The 20,070-nt window shown below is 45.5% G+C and overlaps 3 protein-coding genes across 13 annotated transcripts in view; 2 read left to right on the top strand and 1 right to left on the bottom strand.

Annotated features, from left to right (window-relative positions):
- Positions 1-493: 493 nt before the first annotated feature.
- MMACHC (metabolism of cobalamin associated C) lies at positions 494-5,057 on the bottom strand. Of its 2 annotated transcripts, XM_043574801.1 has the most exons (4): positions 4,923-5,056; positions 2,767-2,961; positions 1,875-2,027; positions 494-1,388 (listed from the first exon to the last, which is right to left on the bottom strand). In XM_043574801.1, exons 1-4 carry the CDS (start codon positions 5,001-5,003, stop codon positions 969-971), a joined length of 849 nt encoding a protein of 282 aa, XP_043430736.1. In that variant the 5' UTR covers positions 5,004-5,056; the 3' UTR covers positions 494-968. The 2 variants fall into 2 exon arrangements, with proteins under 2 accessions (XP_043430736.1, XP_043430737.1); XM_043574802.1 differs by lacking the exon at positions 1,875-2,027 and having other exon boundaries at positions 4,923-5,057.
- A 180-nt stretch (positions 5,058-5,237) lies between these two features.
- On the top strand, positions 5,238-8,710 carry CCDC163 (coiled-coil domain containing 163). Of its 10 annotated transcripts, none has more exons than XM_043574805.1 (9): positions 5,242-5,400; positions 5,615-5,774; positions 5,895-5,928; positions 6,098-6,288; positions 6,380-6,461; positions 6,626-6,812; positions 6,926-6,993; positions 7,279-7,346; positions 8,436-8,710. In XM_043574805.1, exons 2-9 carry the CDS (start codon positions 5,697-5,699, stop codon positions 8,541-8,543), a joined length of 816 nt encoding a protein of 271 aa, XP_043430740.1. In that variant the 5' UTR covers positions 5,242-5,400; positions 5,615-5,696; the 3' UTR covers positions 8,544-8,710. The 10 variants fall into 10 exon arrangements, with proteins under 10 accessions (XP_043430744.1, XP_043430745.1, XP_043430740.1 ...); XM_043574804.1 differs by having other exon boundaries at positions 5,581-5,774; XM_043574811.1 differs by adding an exon at positions 8,065-8,181 and having other exon boundaries at positions 5,242-5,774; positions 8,436-8,551.
- A 2,984-nt stretch (positions 8,711-11,694) lies between these two features.
- TESK2 (testis associated actin remodelling kinase 2) overlaps positions 11,695-20,070 on the top strand; it is a 134,897-nt gene continuing 126,521 nt past the window's right edge. Inside the window, exon 1 of the mRNA XM_043574796.1 lies at positions 11,695-12,040. The gene's annotated coding sequence lies outside the window, so the exon portion shown is untranslated. The remainder of the gene's footprint in view (positions 12,041-20,070) is intronic.

Raw genomic sequence — 20,070 nt, 5'->3', positions numbered from 1 at the left:
AGAAGAGCAAGATTTGCAGTGTTGGTCAAAACACTGCAATTTGTCCTATAGGTGAAGCATAAATTGCAGGTTGCAGATGGAGGCCCCAATGAGATTACTTGGACATTTATACTATTGGGAGGGCTGCATGAGAACTTGAAGCTTGGCCTCTTCTAAATGTCCAGTACTGGCTCTATAGAAGATCAGAATTAGAGGCTTTGAAACTAAAAGGGGGAGGGGGAGACAAACTGCCCTGTTTGTAGGGGAAGGCTACATTCATCTCCTTGTTCTGAGGTGGGAGAGGTATAGGGGAGGTGAAGGTGGGTTTCTCCTGAGCCCTTGTGGGTAAGAAAGATTCAAAACTGAGTCTGGTGTATTATGTACCCTTTCAGACATAAGCTAGTCTAGTCTATCCTCCTCCCAAGCAAGACCTAAGAGCAGTAGTACAGAATTCCCAGGGCTTTCAATGACAGCTCATACACCCCTTAATATAAACCAGGCATGGTTTCAAAAATGCTTTGCATGTGTTTATTCCCCACAACAAGCCTGTGAGGCAGGTGCCATTAGGTAGGAGATGATTGCCTTTTAGGCTCTGTAACAAGTAGGATCTTGGAGCACTGGAGAGAAATGGAAAGGAATAATCCTGTATTTTAAGGTGGGAATTCTGGATCTGTCTTGTCTTTCACTTCTTTTGACTAAATTTTTCTGAGCTTTGTTATCTTCACTGAAGAGCTCTATTACAATCCTTGTATCAAAAATACTGTACCCAGGCACCTGGGGTGGCTCCTTTGGTTAAGCATCCAACTCTAGATCTCAGCTCATGTCTTGATCTCAGGATCGTGAGTTCTAGCCCAATGTTGGGCTCCACACTGGGCATGAAGCCTGTTTAAACAAAAATATTGTGCCCAAAATATCTGGCCTTGCCAAAGCCAAAGGAGTTCTAGAGCCAAGTACCACTTATAAATAGGGATCTCAGAGGAGGGAGGATATCAAGGGCCAGGGGATGCAGGTGGTGAGATACTGGGGCTGAGCCAGCCTCGGGCTCTGCTGGGATTCTGGGGCTTCTTGGGTGGGAGTGTGGTAAAAGGAAGCTCAGGTGATGCAGAGCTAGGATCTTCTGAGGGCTGGGCCAAGCCCAACAAAGCTAAGCGTTGGGCAGGTGGAGTAGAAAAGTAAGCCTTCTGTTCTTCTGAGTAACGCTCCTGTGGTGTTACAGCATCCCGGTATGTCCAGTCACGCCAGTGGAAATTAAAGCCTTCAAGCAGGGTGATTCGGGCAGCTCTTGTAGGTACACAGTCCAGGGGCTTTGTGGGTGGCAGATCTGGCACCTCTATTCCTGGCAGCAGCATTACTCCTCGGATGGCAAACCAGCCTCCGTATCGGGGATGTATGCACACACCTGATATGTGCTGAGGAGATGGTAAAGCAAGGTCATGGAGTAAGTCCAACTATCATCACTGCAAGCTAGGCTTGTTCATTTATTTTCAAGGAACACTGATTCCACATTTGAACCTCTCCTTTGGCTGGGTTCCCCTATTTCCTCTCATGGACAACCCTTTTCATGAGCTCACTTTGGCCCTGAGGAACCTAGAAGGAAGGGTTTATTAAGCTGAGTCTCTGTCAACTTCCCAGTCTTATTGTTGGGTTTCCTGATTACTGCTCTACCCCCTCCATCCTGTAACGAGATTTTAACAGACTAAGTTCTCTGACCTGATGTGTTCCCAGGCCGACTCCAGAAAGCATGTGGGGTTGGGCTCCCGACTAGGGCACACCTTTCCCCTGGATTGTGTCTACCAAATCATTTACCCAGGATAGGTGGAAGAATGTGAATTGGTATCTTGAGGAGCCTTCACCATTTTCTCCCAGTCCCTACTCATTCACACTTGCCCTCTGACCTGGGTCCCCCAGGGGTCAGCCTCCACATCCTTCCGTTGGTAGTAGTAAGCAGCCCCTGCCACATGGGCTGCAGTCTGGGCCAGAATCTTGGGGCGCCGATTGGGGTGTACCTCGTAGTCAGCGATGACTTCCATTTGCAACTCTGGGAGGTTCTGGGATAGAGATGGAAGCTCATTTCAACATGAGAGGAATCATGACTTTGTCCTAGAGAGCCCGAGTTGTGTTAACTTGGTCCTGTCCTCAGAAGTTGTTTAAAGGGAAAACATGACCTTAAACGTGGGGGGGGGTGGGGGGGTGGGGAGCTCCACTGTGAAGAAAATGATACTCTGTCCAGGAAGGTCCATATTTGAAGGGAAATAACAAGGTCTTGCTCACAAATGCCTATTACAAGGGGTGACTTGGCTCTGCCCTCCCAAGTCTCAGTGTGGAGGAAGACATGGCCCAGCTTTGGGGAGACCCAATGTATGTGTGTATATATATATATGTGTGCATGTGTCTGGTGGTGGTGGGGATATTGTTCTACCCTCAAAAGGCCCCAAAGACACAAAACGTCCAGGTCTAGGGCAAGGACAGGTGAAAGATGCTTAGGGGATGCTAGGCTTATTCCTATTTCACTTGGAGGCTAAGGGAAGTCTGGTTTGAAGTTCATGTAATTGCCCATCTGAGATAGGGTAAGTGAGATTGATTATAGACCTGGGGGGCTGCTAGAAGAAGGTGGCTGAAACTGGGCTAAGGCAGAATGGGGAGAGCTCACAATGTCAAAGATGCTCTAGCATAGCCCATCTGAAAGTGGCTCATAGCTGTAAGTAGGTCTAGATCCTGCACTGAGCTTAGAGTAGCTGAAAGCAGCTATGGGTTTGAAACCTGGGGGAATATATGAACCTTGCTCACCTTTCTAACACGGCCCAAGTGGTAGGCTACACACTGGTCCACAGGGTCAGTCAGTGGTCGGAGATGGCAACTCTGCAGGAAGGGTTTGAGGGCCCGGTCAAACATGGCAGGTGTGCTGAGTACCAGGAAGGCCAGGGTAGGTCCTGGCAGGGGTAGGTGGAAGGCTGGAGGCAGGAGTGCATTATACCATGCCACCTAGAACAGAGAGAAAATTCAGGCTACACAGGAGGGCCAATTTAGGCCTTTGTCAGGTCCATACCTTGGCCCGGCATTCAAGGCCTCATACATCTTGGGCTGTCTCCATCTCATTCATTCAGTGAATGGATTTCTACTGATGCTGCATGATGTATATTTATGGGGGACTCCTCCATAGGGGAATCTGACAGGGAGTTTGGGATAAAGAGGCAGAGAATTCATGACTAAGAACCAAAAGAAACTGTACTGTGATTAGTGCAATGACAGGGCCTGATGAGGATCCTGTGAAACTAGAAAAGGCTTCTTGGAAGCTGTTTTTGAACGGTAGGAAGGAAACTGACAAGATGATGTAGGGAGAGAAAATCTGGTGTTTTATTCTAAATAGAGGGCACAGCATTAACAAAGACATGCAAAAATGACATATTTGGAAAACAGCAAATTGTCTAGTTTGATAGAAGTGAAGGGTCTGTAAAGGGGAGCAGGAGAGAAGGGTGGAAAGATCAGTAGGCGTGAGATTATGACTGGCCTAGATACTAATTTAAGGAATATAGGTCTAATTTGGTGACAATGGGGGGGTTAGCCATTTAAGATTTAAGGAGGAAATGTACATGATCGGCTTTGGAAAGATCTGGCTGCAGTGTAAGGACAGGTTGAATGCAAAATGATAGCAAGCAGATTATTGCAGTAATCCAAGCACAGAGGGGTTGGATGGAAGGGAATGGACTTGGGAGACTCAAGTGACAGATTCCTAAAGGTCTCGGTGTCTGACTGGATGTGGGGGAGGGAAAGGGTGAGAAGTAGGAGTCTAGTACAATAACTCTTACTACTCACCCAGTTCTACCTGACCCACCAAACATTCTCACTCTCTCCATACGTGCCATCCACCACTACCTCCACACCTTTACTTAAGCTGTTCCTGATATTTGGGATGTACATAATACCCTTTCCTTCTTTTCATATATAGCTCAACTCTATATTTTTTTCTGGGAAGTCCTTCTCAAGCTAGACCCAACATACTTTCACTATATTCTTTCCCAGCACTGCTGTGTGCCACTCAGTGGAAGGGGTGGGAGTGAGTTGTCTCTTAAGCATCAGGCAAAGGGCTCAACCTGAGTTGACTTAGCTTTGTGTCCAAGCACACAGCTCAGTACAAAGGGCACTGGATAAGGGGGAAGGATCTGTGTAAACAAGGGTAGGTAGTGGTGCCAGACTTCTGTGACAGGCGAGTGCACAGTTTCTGTATCCAGCCCAGCGCTGGTGATTGGCAACATCATGAATTAGCCCTCTGTTGGTAGATGGAACAAACCAGCCAATTGTTTGCTTGTTCAACAACAGGAATGCCCTTCCCCCCTCAGATAACCTAAATCTTAGCTACACAAACCTACAAGGCCTTGCTCTATCCTAACTCCTTAAGGAAGTTTTTTTTTTTTTTTTTGTTTTTTTTGTTTTTTTTTTTTTAATGTTTACTTTTTGGGGAGAGAGACACAGAGCAAGAGAGCGAGCGAGCTGGGGAAGGTCAGAGAGAGAGGGAGACACAGAATCCGAAGCAGGCTCCAGGCTCTGAGCTGTCAGCACAGAGCCCAAGGCGGGGCTCGAACTTAAAACCGACGCTTAACCGACTGAGTCACCCCGGCGCCCCTTCTGAAGGATGCTTCTCAAATGACTCTGACCCCACTGGTCACTTTCTTCCTGTAAACTATGGAGGTGGTAGAGCCACAAGATTACTGGGTTATGTGGTGTCTCCCATTCATCAATAGGGCGTTATATGGGATTTCAAGGACAAACGTGCGGCCGTTTCTCTACCTCTTTAACAAAGTCCCCACTGACACCATGTTCCCGTACGTCAGATGGACATGGGGCCAAAGGAGCTCGGGAAAGATCAGAAGGCTCTCGAGCTTCACGCCAATAGCACCGAGGCCAATCATACACCTCGCTCCAGCACCGCAGAGGGATAAACCAACCTGGAAGGGGTAAACCTCGAAGCCAAAAGGGCACAATGTGTCTTCGATCTTCTGCTTCAGTTCTGCGACTTGCAGCTCCATAGCGCACGCAACGCGCAGACCTTGCTGGGGAATGGAGTCTCAAGGATAACCTGGGCCGTTAAGTTTCAAGGTAGCTTGGACTCCATTTCCCAAGAACCACTGGGATCAGCAGCGGGGTAGCGTTGGCTCTATGCAATGCATCTTGGGATATGTAGTGCACTTGGTCCTTGGGTCCAACAACTACAGAATCAGAAAGCCTCGGTTTCCCGGCAAGCTTCACGGTGGCGGTGTCAATGCTCGTGCCGCTACCAGGGAAACGTAGTTCTACAGCCTCCATCGCCGGTTGTTTCCTCGAGAGACGAACTCAGTTTCCCACGTGGCGCTGCGGCAGCCAGTCCGAGGTCGGACTTTCCCGGCCTACAGGAGGGTTTGAACTGGGCAGTAGTCGCTGGCACAGGTTCGGAGTGATGGTACCTGTGTCTTGGGTCTGGGAAGGTTTCGACCAAGATTCGGCACTCTCAATTCCCACCTGATAATTGAGTATCAAAGCATCCCGCTTTCCCCCTAGAGTCCCCAAGCGCTGCTCTCCTGACCAGTCCCAGTTTGGCTTGATAACTGCATCCCTCCCTACCTTTAGTATTACATCCCCACTCCCCACTTTCTATCTGAAGTGTGGCCTTACTGGGCTGTGTCTCTGGTGTTCCGGGCTGGAAGAGCAAAGGCACAAGACGTCAGGGAGCCTAGCGGAAGGTTATGAGTAGGAGCCTGAGCTGGTATGAGCACCTCGACGTGCTTCTCAATGCTACCGATGGAAATGTGGCCAGGATTAAGGTGAGGGGGCACCTGAGGGCCCCCGTTAGAGGTTTGGGTTTAGGGACACTCAGAGCCTATTGGCCTGTGAACTTTTTTTTTTTTTTTTTTTTTTTTTTTTTTTTTTTTTTTTTTTTGTAGCAGCGGCTGTATCCTCTTGGAGTCTCCACAGCGGGTGAGTATTGTCCCTTTTCTGCCCCCGTTCTTTTCTTTTTCCAGGATCTGCTTTTTTCCAGTGCCTGTATCATCCACTATTCCAAATTCCAACTGTTTTCTTTCCTGAACAAACATCTGTTTTCTCCCCAAAGTTAGGCCTTACAATCATCCCTTGCTTATTCCCTCAGCAGGAGATTTGGCTGGGACCTGGATTTCCCCTCATCACTTGCCTCCTCAGTCTGGAGTCCATGCTCAACAGCCTTGGGCTCTAGAGACTCCTTTTGTCCCAGAGAGGCTGAGTTGGGGTAAGGCCCATGGTGCATCTTCTCTCTGGGATGAAGTTATTATTCTCCAATCCCAGCTTCAATCCCAGGCTCAGGTAAAGTGTGGAATCCTAGGTGTGTATGTGTTTGTGTTTGTGTGAGATGCCCCTTGCACAATAGCTCAGGTGGCTTTTCTTGCCTGGGTAGGTGACTGAGACACTAAGACAGGCTGTGCAGGGGCTGCTGGAAGAGCAAGAGCAGCAGAAGTATAAGATCTGTACCCTGGAAGGTATATGGCCAGTTATTTTTTTCCTGCACACAGCTCATTATGTATGCACACAGTTTTGTTACATATCTCCTGTGTGTGCACTTGTGTCTTGATTTGCAAGTGGAATCTGTAGGCTCATGTGTAAAAGTCTCAGAAAGACTGATCCTCAGTTTGTCCCACTACAGCATCACTAAGGTTGCTGCAGGGGAGCCCAGAGCAGAGGGTCCTTCTCCTGGATCAATGCCTGGAGGGGCTGAGAAGGGAACTGCAGGGCCTTCGAAGCCAGGTGCAGGAACAGGCCCAAGCCCAAATACAAACAGGACCACAAAAACGTAGTGCTACTGGTGGCCTTCACCAAGAGCTGCAGAATGAGTAAGTGATGGGCAAGACCTCTCCTTCTTTGGGCCTCTGAATTCTTGGCACTCTGGTAGTGTCCTCAGGGCTTGTTGATTGGCTTTCGAATGACACTGCTGTCATCTGTGCAGGTGTCAACTCCTGTGGGAGGAATCAGAGATTCTTCAGGAGGAGCTGAAATTGCTGCAGGACCAGCTGAGTGAGTAAAAGATTGGGGGTGGGTATGAGTTCACCTGTCCCCTTTTCTGGAAAGCCTTTTTGCTGTCCCAGTAAGTGGCCATAGCTCTGATTTCTTGAGCTGCTCAGAAGTCTGGCTAAGTGTTTTGTCTTGCCTCCATGGTGTGAGTCTAGTTTCCCCAGTCAGTTTGGAATGCTAGACCAGAATGCTTCTGTCTCAGTTTTCAGCACCAGGCTGGGTACAAGGCCAGGAGGAGAAAAGAAAGAAGTTGGAGAACAGCTCTCTTACATTTTTCTCTCATTGAAGGCCAACACCAGGAGCTGCTGCTGAAACAGATGGCTGAAGGGGGGCAAGCTCAGGCCCACAGCTGGAAGGTAGGACCAGGATCAGACCTATTTCTTCATATCTCCCTATGAAGGCTCCTTCCTTTCTGTCTTTTCTGTTGTGCAGGCAGGCCAGCATACCCTTTCCCACCCCTATCTCTTTCTCTCTTCCCTGTGCTGACTCTACCTCCCTCCAAAGCTTTTCTTCCCAAGCCCTCTTCTCCAGGTTGAGAGACTGTCATTGCCCACATGAGGGTTCCATGTGTGCTGAAGATGCCAATGGTGGGGAGGGGGATTCCTCCTGGAGAGGGAGAGGAATGTACCTACCTGGTCCTACCTGGGCCCATGGTCTGGCAGACGTTGGAGCAGCTGCAAAGTGGCAGGGAGGTCAAGGGTCACACCCTGGAGGCTGCCAGGACAGAGGTCCAGGATGCCCGGCAGGAGTACAACCTCCTCAGGTCAGGGGGTGTGGATGCTTGTGGCAGTGGAAGGGATATGTCTCAGAGGCCAGGCATTGGGGACCAAAGTTCAGCTATCCTAGATTTGACATGGGCTGGTAGGGGTGGTATGGTATCTGGGTTACAGCCTGTAAAGGCAGTACTGGGCATTCTTTACTTATACAGGGTCACTGAGGTATCTTTATATGTTTGAAGGATAAAGGGAGAGGAGACCGGGGTCCTGGCCTCACGAAGGAGAACAGTTCTATGGTGGAAGGGTCCTCTTGACCCACTGTCTCCTTCTCTGCTTCTGATTCTGTTCCCCTTTCCAGGACCTCCATTCACATCCTCCAATCTAAGTTGTCCCTGGCTGCCACCTTCACCATGTCTCTTTCTTCATCTACCTCTGAAGTCAGTCTTCCAGACAGCAACAGTAGCTGGGAAACTAGGTGGGAGTAAGGGCAGGGATCCCAGGTCTGGGGGAGGGTGAATCTGAATGGTGCGTGTGTGTCAGCTGCCTGATTATTTGGCACTGGGTAGAATGGAGTCTCTGCCTCTTTTTTAGTGAATCCATCATTCTGTCGTTACTTATTCCAGGTCAGGCTTGTATGTTCCTCCCCATCAGACAGGCCTAGGGCCTAGTTCTGTGTGTATCATAGTGCTTGCTGATGGTTTGTTTTCTTTTCCCTTTTTATCCCCTTAGATCTCCAGAAGAGCACACTTTCTAACCTGGAGCCCAGCAGCTTTCAGCTTTAGGCCCAGAGCCTTGAGCAGGAGAACATATTCTTTAAGGGCCCCACAATGTTCCTGAGTGACCTGTAAGAACTTGTAAGAGTAGCTTTGCTCACCTTCCCCTTCAAGCCCCTGTTTCTGGGCCCCATGTCCCTCCTTTCTTGATCTAGCTGGTATCTGCCCTCTTACTGAGGCTTGTCACTGCCTGCCCACCAGGCAATAATTACAATAAATGTTTTAACTCTTCCTGATGTCTTCTGTGAATCAGCACCCATATGGGATAGACTCAACTGTACCCTTTCTTCCTCCTGTTACTGGACTGCTTTCTGCCATCCCTCTCTCTGAAGTCCAAGTTCATAGATACTCATAGCTGAGTGCAAGCCCTCTGCTCAGTGGAATTTGGAAGGAGATGGGAGTTCCCATTCTGGTGGGTAGAATAAGGTAGCCCAGTATTGCTGTGGGGATGCAGAGGAGGGCAAGACATTTATATAGGCCCTGGACCTGAGCAATAGGAGGCTTCCTCTCCTCACCTCCAGCTTCTACCTCTTAAGGCTTACTCTAGTCCCTCCACATTTCCTCATCCTCAGTAGCCCAGCCCTGCTTGCATTTCTGCAACAGTCTCCTGGTCTCCTTTCTTTCAGTCTCTGCCTCTAATCCAGTGGCTTTAAAATTTTTTGACGTGACCTCCGGTAAGAAATACAGTTTACATTGTGGCCTAGTAAATATACATGTATATATTTATTAGATGAAACAAATTTCATGATTTAATATTAATCGAATCACTAGGGGTGATGTACTCTATATTTCTTGTTATATTTAAAAAAATGCCTTGTGGTTATTAGTTCTAATCCTTCCATCACAAGCTTGCTCTCTGGAAAGTAGATCTTTCTATGTAGGCTAAGGGCAGCTTTACTTGCTTCTTACTTGGATTTTGTATTCTAGAGCATGCAGTCCAAGATTTCCTTAGAAGCAGCAGCATCCCACTAAGGACTCATGAGGTCTCTTCCACCGCTAAATATAGACAAAAGATAATGCCATTCATCCACCCAGTTGATATTTATTGAGCATAATACATACCAGCCCTGGTATGTATTTGCCCTGAGTTAAGATGTGCAGTGGGCTTATAAAGTTCCCAGCTCTTAGCTCCATCTAGCTGGGAAGAGGAGACAATTCTGAAATAAAAGCATAATAAAGGGCTGAGATCAGTAGGGCAGGTTATACGATGCATTCAAGGCCCTGGCCTAACTAGGAGACAGATAATGAAGAGTGGGCCTTTGACACCCAAATAACTATAAGGCGATCCTTGGTTCTTTCCCCTCACTATAAAGGAAATTTCTGACAGTGGAATGGGAGAGATCAGACTTGGGTCAAACAGAAGTTGTTCAAAAACCTAAAAACTTGCCATCAAGGCTCATCTTCCTACTGAAGGTACAAGTAACCCCTCTCTTTTACATCTTTTACTGGGCATGTGATACATATGGTATGATGGCATTATTCAATTATACTTGCTACCAGTGCTGTACCTATTTATCAAATACTTTGCATCAGGCTTTGTGGGAGACAGGTTTAAAAGGTGCCAGGGCTCTAACAACAAAAATTAAATAGCAGTGGGGAACAATGGTATTTGAACTGTCACCAGGTGGCAGCACATCATGTGTTGCCAAAAGAATGATACAGAAAAGGCTTTGAGCCAAGGGTACAGGGCTGGGTGATTTCTTTTCTCCTTTTGGAGATATTGTGAGCTACCTATTAATCTAACTAAACCAGTGTCCTGTTGAGACTACTCTGCTCGAGAACCTTTGACAACTCTCACAGCATAAAAAAGGACAAATTTGGCATTTAAGCTCAATCCACATTTAACTTCCATTCTTATCTCCTATCACACATCTTTTTAAAACTTTTTATTTAACTGTAGTTGACACACAATGTTACATTAGTTTCAGATGTACAACATAGTGATTGGACAAATTTATACATTATGGTATGGTCACAAGTATAGCTATCATCTGTCACCATACAATACTATTACAATACCTTTGACTATATTCCTTGTGCTGTGCTTTTTATTCTCGTGACTTATTCATTCTAAAACTGAAAGCCTCTATCTCCCACTCCCCTTCACCCATTTTGTTCCCTGTCCAAACCATCAGTTTGTTCTCTGTATTTATAGGTCTGGTTCTGTTTTTTGTTTGTTTATTCATTTGTTGTTTTTTAGATTCCACATATGAGTGAAATCATACACACATCTTTCTTAAATTTTATTGCCACTAGGAATGCACACCACCTATACTCCAACTATTCAAATCCCACTTATCTGTCAAGACTCTTCCAGTAGGAGGCAAGTCTAAAGATGTCTGAAAGGAGGTCTCTAATCCAAGGAAATATTGGTGCAGGAAGGCCCATACTCTGGTGTTTCTTTGCCTGCTCTAGCCCTGGAAACTCTGTTCCAATCTGCTCAGGCGTGAGATTATGAGCACCTGAAGTCCAGGCATATGGAAAGCATGAGGAAGGAAATATGTGCATGGTGAACAGTTGAATAGAATTCTTATTCCCTACCCAGCTCTTTCAAAATCTTCAGGTTTCAAGCCAACTCAAGCGTTCTCTCTTCCAAGAAGGCTTCACCGAATCAATTCTTAGTCTAGATTAATTGTTGCTTCAGCGTTTGAACCCAACTCATTGCTTTTACTATCTCAAGTAGCTAATAATAATAGTTTATGTATCAATTTCTCCCCTACAGTATACCGAGATCCTGCAGGACTCTACGTTCAAATGGCTTTTTCTTATTCAGAGAGTCCTTACTCAGCTATTCCTTCACCAACTGCAAAGCCGCGCCAGTCGAACACATTTTCTGTTAGTTTTATTAATTACCAATCTTTTATATGTTTGGCATTTTAATTGTTCCCTCTCGTATTTACTGTCCCGCCCTCTGGAGGTTCCAGGGACTTGAGTTTCCCCCAGGTGTATTCCCTCCTCCCTGATTCCGCCTTTCCAGCACACTGCCTCTTCTGTTTTTAACCTCCTCTTACTTTCTATTGGTTCTCTTCGTCCTCCGGAGTTGGCGCCTAGGGCTGTTGATTGGCTTTCCCGGACGCCTATTGAGTCCACCCTCATACCACGTGGCATTCCTAACGCTAATTGGGCAATTCCACTAGCTGGTTTATCAAGGATCGACGATTGATTGGCTGCTGGGAGGCTTGAGAAGAGGGGCGTGGCCGCCGAGGCCCCGCCCCCAGTCCTCCAGCCTACTTGGGCAGGCGTTTCAGTGGCTCGCGGTCGCGGAGCTCAAGCGGAGCTTTCAGCTGCCCTTTCTGGCTCGCCGTTGGGATCATTCTCCTGGCCCCGTCAAACAGACGGGGGGAACGGTCCCGACTGCGGGGCCATGGCAGTAGCCTCCTTGTCCTTCGCCGCCGTTAGCTCCGCCGAGTCTCCGGCTTCTGCGCGAGGGACCCCCACCGCCTCCGCAGGCTAAGAGCCTCTGCCGCCTCCAAGCTGTGAGGGCTACTATGCTCCCACTTTGCTGCTGCCTCCGCCTCCCGCCCGCGCAGGCACCCCTCTGGCTGCTCAGTCCCGCCTCAGGTAACGCCGAGAGAGCGCATAGGGCACAAACTCGGGGCACCCCGGCCCGCGCGCGCTGCTGCTACACCGCCGCGGTTCCGGAGCATTGGCGCTCGGGTCTCTCAACACCGACAGGACCCCTTCGCTTCCCAAGGTCTTCCTCTGAGCGGCTGGGGACACTTCTCGCCCCTTCCCCTTCCCTTTTCACTTCCCTCAGGGTCGCGGGACAACCCCTATCCCGACCCCCGCCTTCTTGCCTCAGAGGCCAGGAACCCATTAGAAGTTCCTTCGTATCGGGGACCTGGTCCTTGACTCCTCTCAGGAACTTTTCTCATTTCACAGACTCAAGAATCCTTCATTTTCTCGGAGAACTCCTGTTTCAGAGACCTCCAACTCCACACTGAGAGCCTCCCTCGTCTCTGTAATCCCTCCTCCCTCAGAGATCTGGTCTCCGTCACTTTACTTCCCTCAAAACTTCCCTCAAATACTCTTCCCTGGAAACTTTCCATTTCTAAACTCGAAAATACTCCGTCCCCCACCTCAGACACTACTGTCTCCTTCTTTTCTCCTGTCATCCCTCGTTCTCCCTTCTCTGCCTTTTATCTTTCACTTGGAAGACTCTGGACTAAGCCAGTATTTAGATTCAGCTAGAAATGAAACCCATGGTTTTGTTTGTTTTGTTTTTGTTTTTGAAAACCATGTTTGTCTGATCTAAAACCTTTCCGTTTATAACTCTGAGAAAACCTTGCTGAAGAATTTGGACTTTGTTCTGTAGGTATGGGGGGCCATTGAAAGTTTTGTAGGCAGGAATTTGGTATGATTGATTATCTCTGGTGAAAATGTGGAGGAAGAAATGAAAGTGAAGACAGTGTGGAGGTAGATAAAACAAACCTAGGTAGGCAGGAAACCAGTGTGCTACTCTAGGTCAGAGGGGATGAACTGGGTTAGTGGTAGGAAAATGAAGACAATGGCATGCAGTTCCAGGAGGTTTCAATTCCATGATGTTTCCAGAGTTGAGAGGGAAGTTTCTGACTTCATTGGTGGGATGTGTTGGTCGTGTTAATTGTAATAGGGATGGAACATAAGCAATTTTGAGGGAAGATAATGTTCCCTTTGGACATGCTTAATTTGAGGTGTTTTTCAGGTAATACTGCGGGGTCTGAAAATTGGGAGAAAGGTTGGAACTGAATACATAAATTTGAGGGTCAACAGAGAATATAACAGGGATATTTGAAGACTTGACATGGGATGGTAATACTGAAAGAATAGAAGAAAAGGGCTGTGGACCAGAAGGAACATCATTATTTGAAGGGCAATAGACACCAAGATAGGTTAAAGGAATGGGATAAGAACTGGAACAGAGGGGCGCCTGGGTGGCGCAGTCGGTTAAGCGTCCGACTTCAGCCAGGTCACGATCTTGTGGTCCGCGAGTTCGAGCCCCACGTCAGGCTCTGGGCTGATGGCTCGGAGCCTGGAGCCTGTTTCCAATTCTGTGTCTCCCTCTCTCTCTGCCCCTCCCCCCTTCATGCTCTGTCTCTCTCTGTCCCCCCCCCCCCAAAAAAAGAAAGAAAGAAAAAAAAAAAAAGAACTGGAACAGAATGGCATTATAATAGAAACCAAAGGAAGAAGGGTTTCAGGATGGGAGGGGGTGACCATCACTGTCAGGTGCTGCAGAAGTCAAGCAGAATGAGGATTAGAAAGAAACCACTGAATTTAGCAATTAGGAGATCTCTTGTTTCCTCTGAAAGACGCTTCAGATAGTGCAGTGGTGGCAATGATAGCAGTAGTCAGATCATAATGGATTGAGGAATAAATGGGAGGCAGTGAGTAAAATTACTCTTTCAACAAGTGTGGTTGTGAAAGAAATGATAGTAGTGAAACATCTTTATTGAGATGAGAATATACTTAGGGGTGCCTGGCTGTCTCAGTTGCTGGAGCATGCGACTCTTGATCTTGGGGTGGTGAGATCGAGCCCCACGTTGGGTGTAGAAATTGCTTAGAGATAAAATCTTTTTAAAAGAAAGAGAGAATATATTCTGCCAGATGCCATAAAGATGCTTTATAGATCACAACAGCCTTGTGGTTTAGGTATCAGTATCCTTCTTTTACAATTGGGAAGGCTATAGGCAAGAATTTAAACAAAATCTATCTATCTCTGAAACCTGTGTTCTTTCCACTATGGTACATGTGTGTTTTTCTTTTTAGCATGAGTGAAAGAATTTTGTAGATTGAGTGGAAAATTTACCTAAGAAATCAGTTGGGTTTTATTCCTTGACAATAATACAAGTCAAGATGGATAATGATGTGGTAGAAGGAAAAGATGAGGGAGTTTGACAGATGGCCTTCTTTTTTTTTTTTTTTTAATTTTTTAACATTTATTTTTGAGAGAGAGATACAGAGAATGAGCGGGGGAGGGGCAGAGAGAGAGAAGGAGACACAGAATCTGAAGCAGGCTGCAGGCTCTGAGCAAGCTGTCAGCACAGAGCCCGATGCGGGGCTCAAACCCACAAACTGTGAGATCATGACCTGAGCTGAAGTCGGATGCTCAACCGACTGAGCCACCCAGGCACTCCAGGTGGCCTTATTTTCTTGATGAGATTAGTTATCTGTAGAGAAGTCAATTATTTCTGGAGACTGAAGGAACTATGGTAAATATTAGGGCCATGGAAATCTTCAATAGGAAATGAAAGAAGAATAGATTAAGGATTAAAAAAAAAAAAAAAGAACATTGCTGATCACATTGAGGGCCCAGTAAAAGTTAGAAATAATGTATTTGTAATAGGGCCTAGTAGCATGGATTTTATACTTCTCCAGAAGCCTAAAAGCAGGAGAGCAAAAAAGATGGTTGAGTTGATCTAGAATTGGAATATACAAAAAAGAAAGATAAAATGGAGAGTAACTTTATACTGCTAGTAATAGTGTGGGAGATGTGATGGAATCTGAGAGTCCAAGTTGGGATTATAAGTAAAAGCTTGAAGAATAAGCAGACAATGAGAAATATAGTTGAAGATCTGGTTCTTTAAGAAATACAGAATGGGAAAGCTGAGAGTTCAATATTTCAAGGTTAAACAAACAAACAAACAAACAAAACAACCAGGGTGTAACTGTCATAGTGCTGTTGAAGCTAGTGGAAGTATAGGCTTTGAAGTAGTGGGAGGTTATGGGGCTGTGAAGTATGTTGGACATGTCATTAGTATGGATGTCATAGTTGCCCGGGATGATAGCAGGGAATGGAACACAGGAGATGTTGGGGTCTGTAGGTGGGGCTGGTCAGAACTGAGAGACTGAGGATCGAGTTGGAGGTTCTTGGTTACTTGTTAGAAGTAGTACTAGGTGATACAGATGTTTGTGAATTACTGTTGAGATCCTTGATACTTACTGCCCTGGATATTTGATGTATTCTCTTATACCGATATGTATTTGGGATGGTCTCAAACACAAATCCTTTGAGATTTAGCATATGGTGGGCCTGTTTAATTCTGTTTAAAAGTGTATGTATGGGGGCACCTGGGTAGCTCAGTTGGTTAAGCGTTTGACTTTGGCAAAGGTCATGATCTCACGGTTCATGTGTGCAAGCCCCATGTCGGGCTTGCTGCTGTGACCACAGAACCTGCTTTGAATCCACTGTCCTCTCTCTGCCCCTACCCCGGTCATGCTTGCTCTCTCAAAAATGCATAAACATTAAAAAAAATAAGTATAAAAGTATGGGCAGGCTAGGCTAGGGACTCTCCACCCCAGGATCCCCAATAACATTTTGTGCTTATGTTATTTGTAAAAAGAAAATTACATATTTACATGTACTCATTCCTTGGCTTACTTATAGTAGAAAGCCGACTTGCTTTAATGTTTTTTCCCCCTATGTGAAAGTGTTTATAGATATATTCTTAGTGCCGTACCCTTCATTGTTCTGCAAAATGAATGTTGTGTTGGAATTTGAAACCTGTGCTAAGGGCTTTTATAAGAATTTCATCTCCTTCCAGTAAATGAAGCCCAATTATTACAATGTATAGTGTGGGTGATGGTGAATGTTTTGGACCAACAATGGGTATTATACTATTTTCCAAGTCATCATACAGAGATTAATTACTTCAGTGTGGTGTCACTAGTATTATTTTTGCTGAGCACTCAGAGTAGGTGGTTATTTCAGAGAAAAGCCTACTTGTGATAATTTTTTTTAAATTTAATTTAATTTTTTAATTTATATCCAAATTAGTTAGCAGACAGTGCAACAATGATTTCAGGAGTAGATTCCTTAATGCCCCTTACCCATTTAGCCCATCCCCCCTCCCACAACCCCTCCAGTAACCCTCTGTTTGTTCTCCATATTTAAGAGTCTCTTATGTTTTGTCCCCCTCCCTGTTTTTATATTATTTTTGTTTCCCTTCCCTTGTGTTCATCTATTCTGTGTCTTAAAGTCCTCATATGAGTGAAGTCATATGATATTTGTCTTTCTCTGACTAATTTTGCTTAGCATAATACCCTCTAGTTCCATCCACATAGTTGCAATGGCAAGATTTCATTCTTTTTGTTTGCCGAGTAATACTCCATTGTATATATGTACCACATTTTCTTTATCTATTCATCCACTGATAGACATTTGGGCTCTTTCCATACTTTGGCTATTGTTGATAGTGCTGCTATGAACATGGGGGTGCATGTGTCCCTTCGAAACAGCACACCTGTATCCTGTGGATAAATGCCTAGTAGTGCAAGTGCTGGGTCGTAGAGTAGTTCTATTTTTAATTTTTGAGGAACCTCCATACTGTATTCCAGAGTGGCTGCACCAGCTTGCATTCCCATTGTGGTAATTTTTTTTATAAGTAAGCTCTAGGCCCAACGTGGGCTTGAACTCCTGACCCGAGATCAAGAGTCACATGCTCCACTGACTGAGCCAGGCAGGTGCCCCTTAAAAAAATTTTTTTCCCTTTTAAAATTTTTAAAAAAACTTTTTGTGATACATTTTTTAAGTTTATTTTTATTTATTGTTTGTTAAAATTTTTTTTAATGTTTATTTTTGAGAGAGACAGACAGACTGTGAGCAGGGGAGGGGCAGAGAGAGAGGAGGCACAGAATCTGAAGCAGGCTCCAGGCTCTGAGCTGTTAGCACAGAGCCTCACATGGGGCTTGAACTCACGAACTCTGACATCATGACCTGAGCCGAAGTTGGATGCTTAACCAACTGAGCCACCCAGGTGCCCCATATTTTTATTTATCTTGACAGAGCAATAGAGAGTAATCAGGGGGAGGGGACAAGACAGGAAGACCGAAGCCCAAGCAGGGATCAATGCAGGGCTTAAACTCACGAACCATGAGATCATGACCTGAGCTGAAATCAAGAGATGGATGCTCAACTGATTGAGCCACCCAGGCGTCCCTATTTGTGATCATTTTAAAGTCTTCCATTCCTGAAAATTTCAGAAAGGCAGTATGGTATAAGGAAAAACAATGTAATCAACCTTTTATTATTAGCTATATGATTGTAGGCAAATTTCTTATCCTCTGTGAGATTCAGGTTTTCCAAAAAAAAAATTAATCTTTTGGGGCACCTGGGTGGCTCAGTCGGTTAAACTTCCAACTCTTGATTTTGGCTCGGATCATGATCTCACAGTTCGTAGGATTGAGCCCAGCATGGGCTCTGCACTGATAGCACGGAGCCTGCTTGGGATTCTCTCTCTCTGCCCTTTCCCTGCTCTCTCTCTCTCTTAAAATAAACAAACATTTAAAAAATTAATCTATGGGGGCGCCTGGGTGGTTCATTTGGTTGGGTGTCCGACTTCGGCTCAGGTCATGATCTCGCAGTCCATGGGTTCGAGCCCCGTGTCGGGCTCTGTGCTGACAGCTCGGAGCCTGGAGCCTGTTTTGGATTCTGTGTCTCCTTCTCTCTCTGACCTTCCCCCATTCATGCTCTGTCTCTCTCTGTATCAAAAATGAATAAACGTTAAAAAAAATAAAAAAAAATTAAAAAATTAATCTATGAACACATAATACATTCCATGATTAAATAAATGTTTGCATATTTATATATTTAATATAAACAGTGAAAGTCTCACTCCTGTGCCTATCCCCCATGCACCCAGTTCCATGCCTCCTCCCAACTACTTTTACTAGTTTGTTTAACTAGGCTCCATGCCTAATATGCGGCTTGAACTCAGGACCCTGAGATTAGGAGTTGCATGCTCTACTGATTGAGGCAGCTAGATGCCCCTACTAGTTTCTTTATACTCTTTTAGACTTTCTTCAGGCAAATGCATATAAATATGAATATAAAATCTTATTTTTCCCAGGGAAACAATTTTTTTTATTTATTAAAAAATTTTTTTTTAATGTTTATTTATTTTTGAGAGAGAGAGAGCGTGAGCAGGGGAGGGCCAGAGAGAGAGGGAGACACAGAATCCAAAGCAGGCTCCAGGGTCCAAGCTGTCAGCACAGAGCCTCTGACATGGGGCTCAAACCCATGAACCGTGATATCATGACCTGAGCTGAAGTCGGGCACTTAACCAACTGAGCTACCCAGGTGCCCCTAAACAATTTTTTTTAATGTTTATTTTTCAGAGAGAGCAAGAGAGAGTGAGAGTGGGGGAGGGGCAGAGAGAGAGGGAGACACAGAATCTGAAGCAGGCTCCAGGCTCTGAGCTGTCAGCACAGAGCCCAACACAGAGCCCGAACTCGCTAACTGCGATATCATGACCTAAGTAGAAGTTGGATGCTTAACTGACTGAGCCACCCAGGCGCCCTCAGCTTTTTTTTTTAAAGTAAGCTTTGCGTGCAACATGGGGCTCAAACTCACAACCTTGAGATCAGGAGTCCCACACTCCACTGACTGAGCCAGCCAGGCGTCCCTATTTTTCCCATTTTTAATGTAAAAGTTAGCACATGGTTCCCCATTCATCTGTACTCCCTGCCCCCCCATACTGCTTTTTCACATACTATATCTTGGAGACCTTTTTAGATCAGTATGTAAAAAGCTTCTGCTTTCTTTTCTTGTTTTTTTTTTCAAAGATAAAATAAAAAAAATTTTTAAGTAATCTCTACACCTAATGTGGGGCTCGAACTCAACCACAAGATCAAGTGTCACATGTTCCACCGAGCCAGCCAGGTGCCCCTCTTTCTTTCTTTTTTCTAATTATTATTTATTTATTTATTTATTTTTTTAACGTTCTATTTATTTTTGAAACAGAGAGAGACACAGCATGAACGGGGGAGGGGCAGAGAGAGAGGGAGGCACAGAATCGGAAGCAGGCTCCAGGCTCTGAGCCATCAGCCCAGAGCCCGCCGTGGGGCTCGAACTCATGGACCGTGAGATCGTGACCTGGCTGAAGTCGGACGCTTAACCGACTGCACCACCCAGGCGCCCCATCTAATTATTTTTTTTTAATGTTTATTTATTTTTGACAGAGAGAGAGGTAGAGCATGAACGGGGGAGGGGCAGAGAGAGGGGGAGACACAGAATCCCAAGCAGGCTCCAGGCTCCGAGCTGTTAGCACAGAGCCCAATGCAGGGCTCAAACCCACAAACTGTGAGATCATGACCTGAGCCGAAGCCGGGTACTCAACCCACTGAGCCACCCAGGCGCCCCTCTTTCTTTCTTTTTTAAAATATCACCTGCATAGTATTCCATTGAGTGGCTCTATCATAATTTATTTAACTAGTTCCTTATTGTTGGACATTTGTATTACTTCCAGGTTTCCTATATTGTAAGCAATTCTGTAAGGAAGCCCCTTGAACATATGTCATTTTACATGTGTATAAGGGTAGTTATAGAATAAATTGGAAGAAAGTGGGATTTCTAAGTCAAAGGGTATTTGCATTTATAAATATGAAATACTGCCAAATTGCTTTCCTTAGAGGTTGTTCTAAGATACATTGCTTGAGGTATATCAAGCTTGCTTGATCACTCACCAGCATTAGCTGTATCATAGCTAATTCTTATAAGGTGGTTACTACGTGCCAGGCAATATCTGAAGTGCTTTATACTTATTACTTCCTTTAATCTTACTAACATCCCTTTGAGATAGGTACTATTATTATCTCTGTTTTTCAGGTGAATAAAT

The sequence above is a fragment of the Prionailurus bengalensis genome, chromosome C1 (genome assembly GCF_016509475.1).
Source record: "Prionailurus bengalensis isolate Pbe53 chromosome C1, Fcat_Pben_1.1_paternal_pri, whole genome shotgun sequence".
Taxonomy (NCBI): domain Eukaryota; kingdom Metazoa; phylum Chordata; class Mammalia; order Carnivora; family Felidae; genus Prionailurus; species Prionailurus bengalensis.
This window is presented reverse-complemented; position numbering and strand designations above follow the sequence as displayed.

Excerpts from the sequence above, each read along its gene's own strand:
- MMACHC (XM_043574801.1), bottom strand. The coding sequence starts at position 5,003 with ATGGAGCTGCAAGTCGCAGAACTGAAGCAGAAGATCGAAGACACATTG. Across the intron at positions 2,962-4,922 it reads TCGAGGTTTACCCCTTCCAG|GTGGCATGGTATAATGCACT; the intron begins GTTGGTTTATCC and ends TCTCTGTTCTAG. Across the intron at positions 1,389-1,874 it reads CTGACCCCTGGGGGACCCAG|CACATATCAGGTGTGTGCAT; the intron begins GTCAGAGGGCAA and ends CCATCTCCTCAG.
- CCDC163 (XM_043574805.1), top strand. The coding sequence starts at position 5,697 with ATGAGTAGGAGCCTGAGCTGGTATGAGCACCTCGACGTGCTTCTCAAT. Across the intron at positions 5,929-6,097 it reads TCTTGGAGTCTCCACAGCGG|CAGGAGATTTGGCTGGGACC; the intron begins GTGAGTATTGTC and ends TTATTCCCTCAG. Across the intron at positions 7,347-8,435 it reads CTCAGGCCCACAGCTGGAAG|ATCTCCAGAAGAGCACACTT; the intron begins GTAGGACCAGGA and ends TTATCCCCTTAG.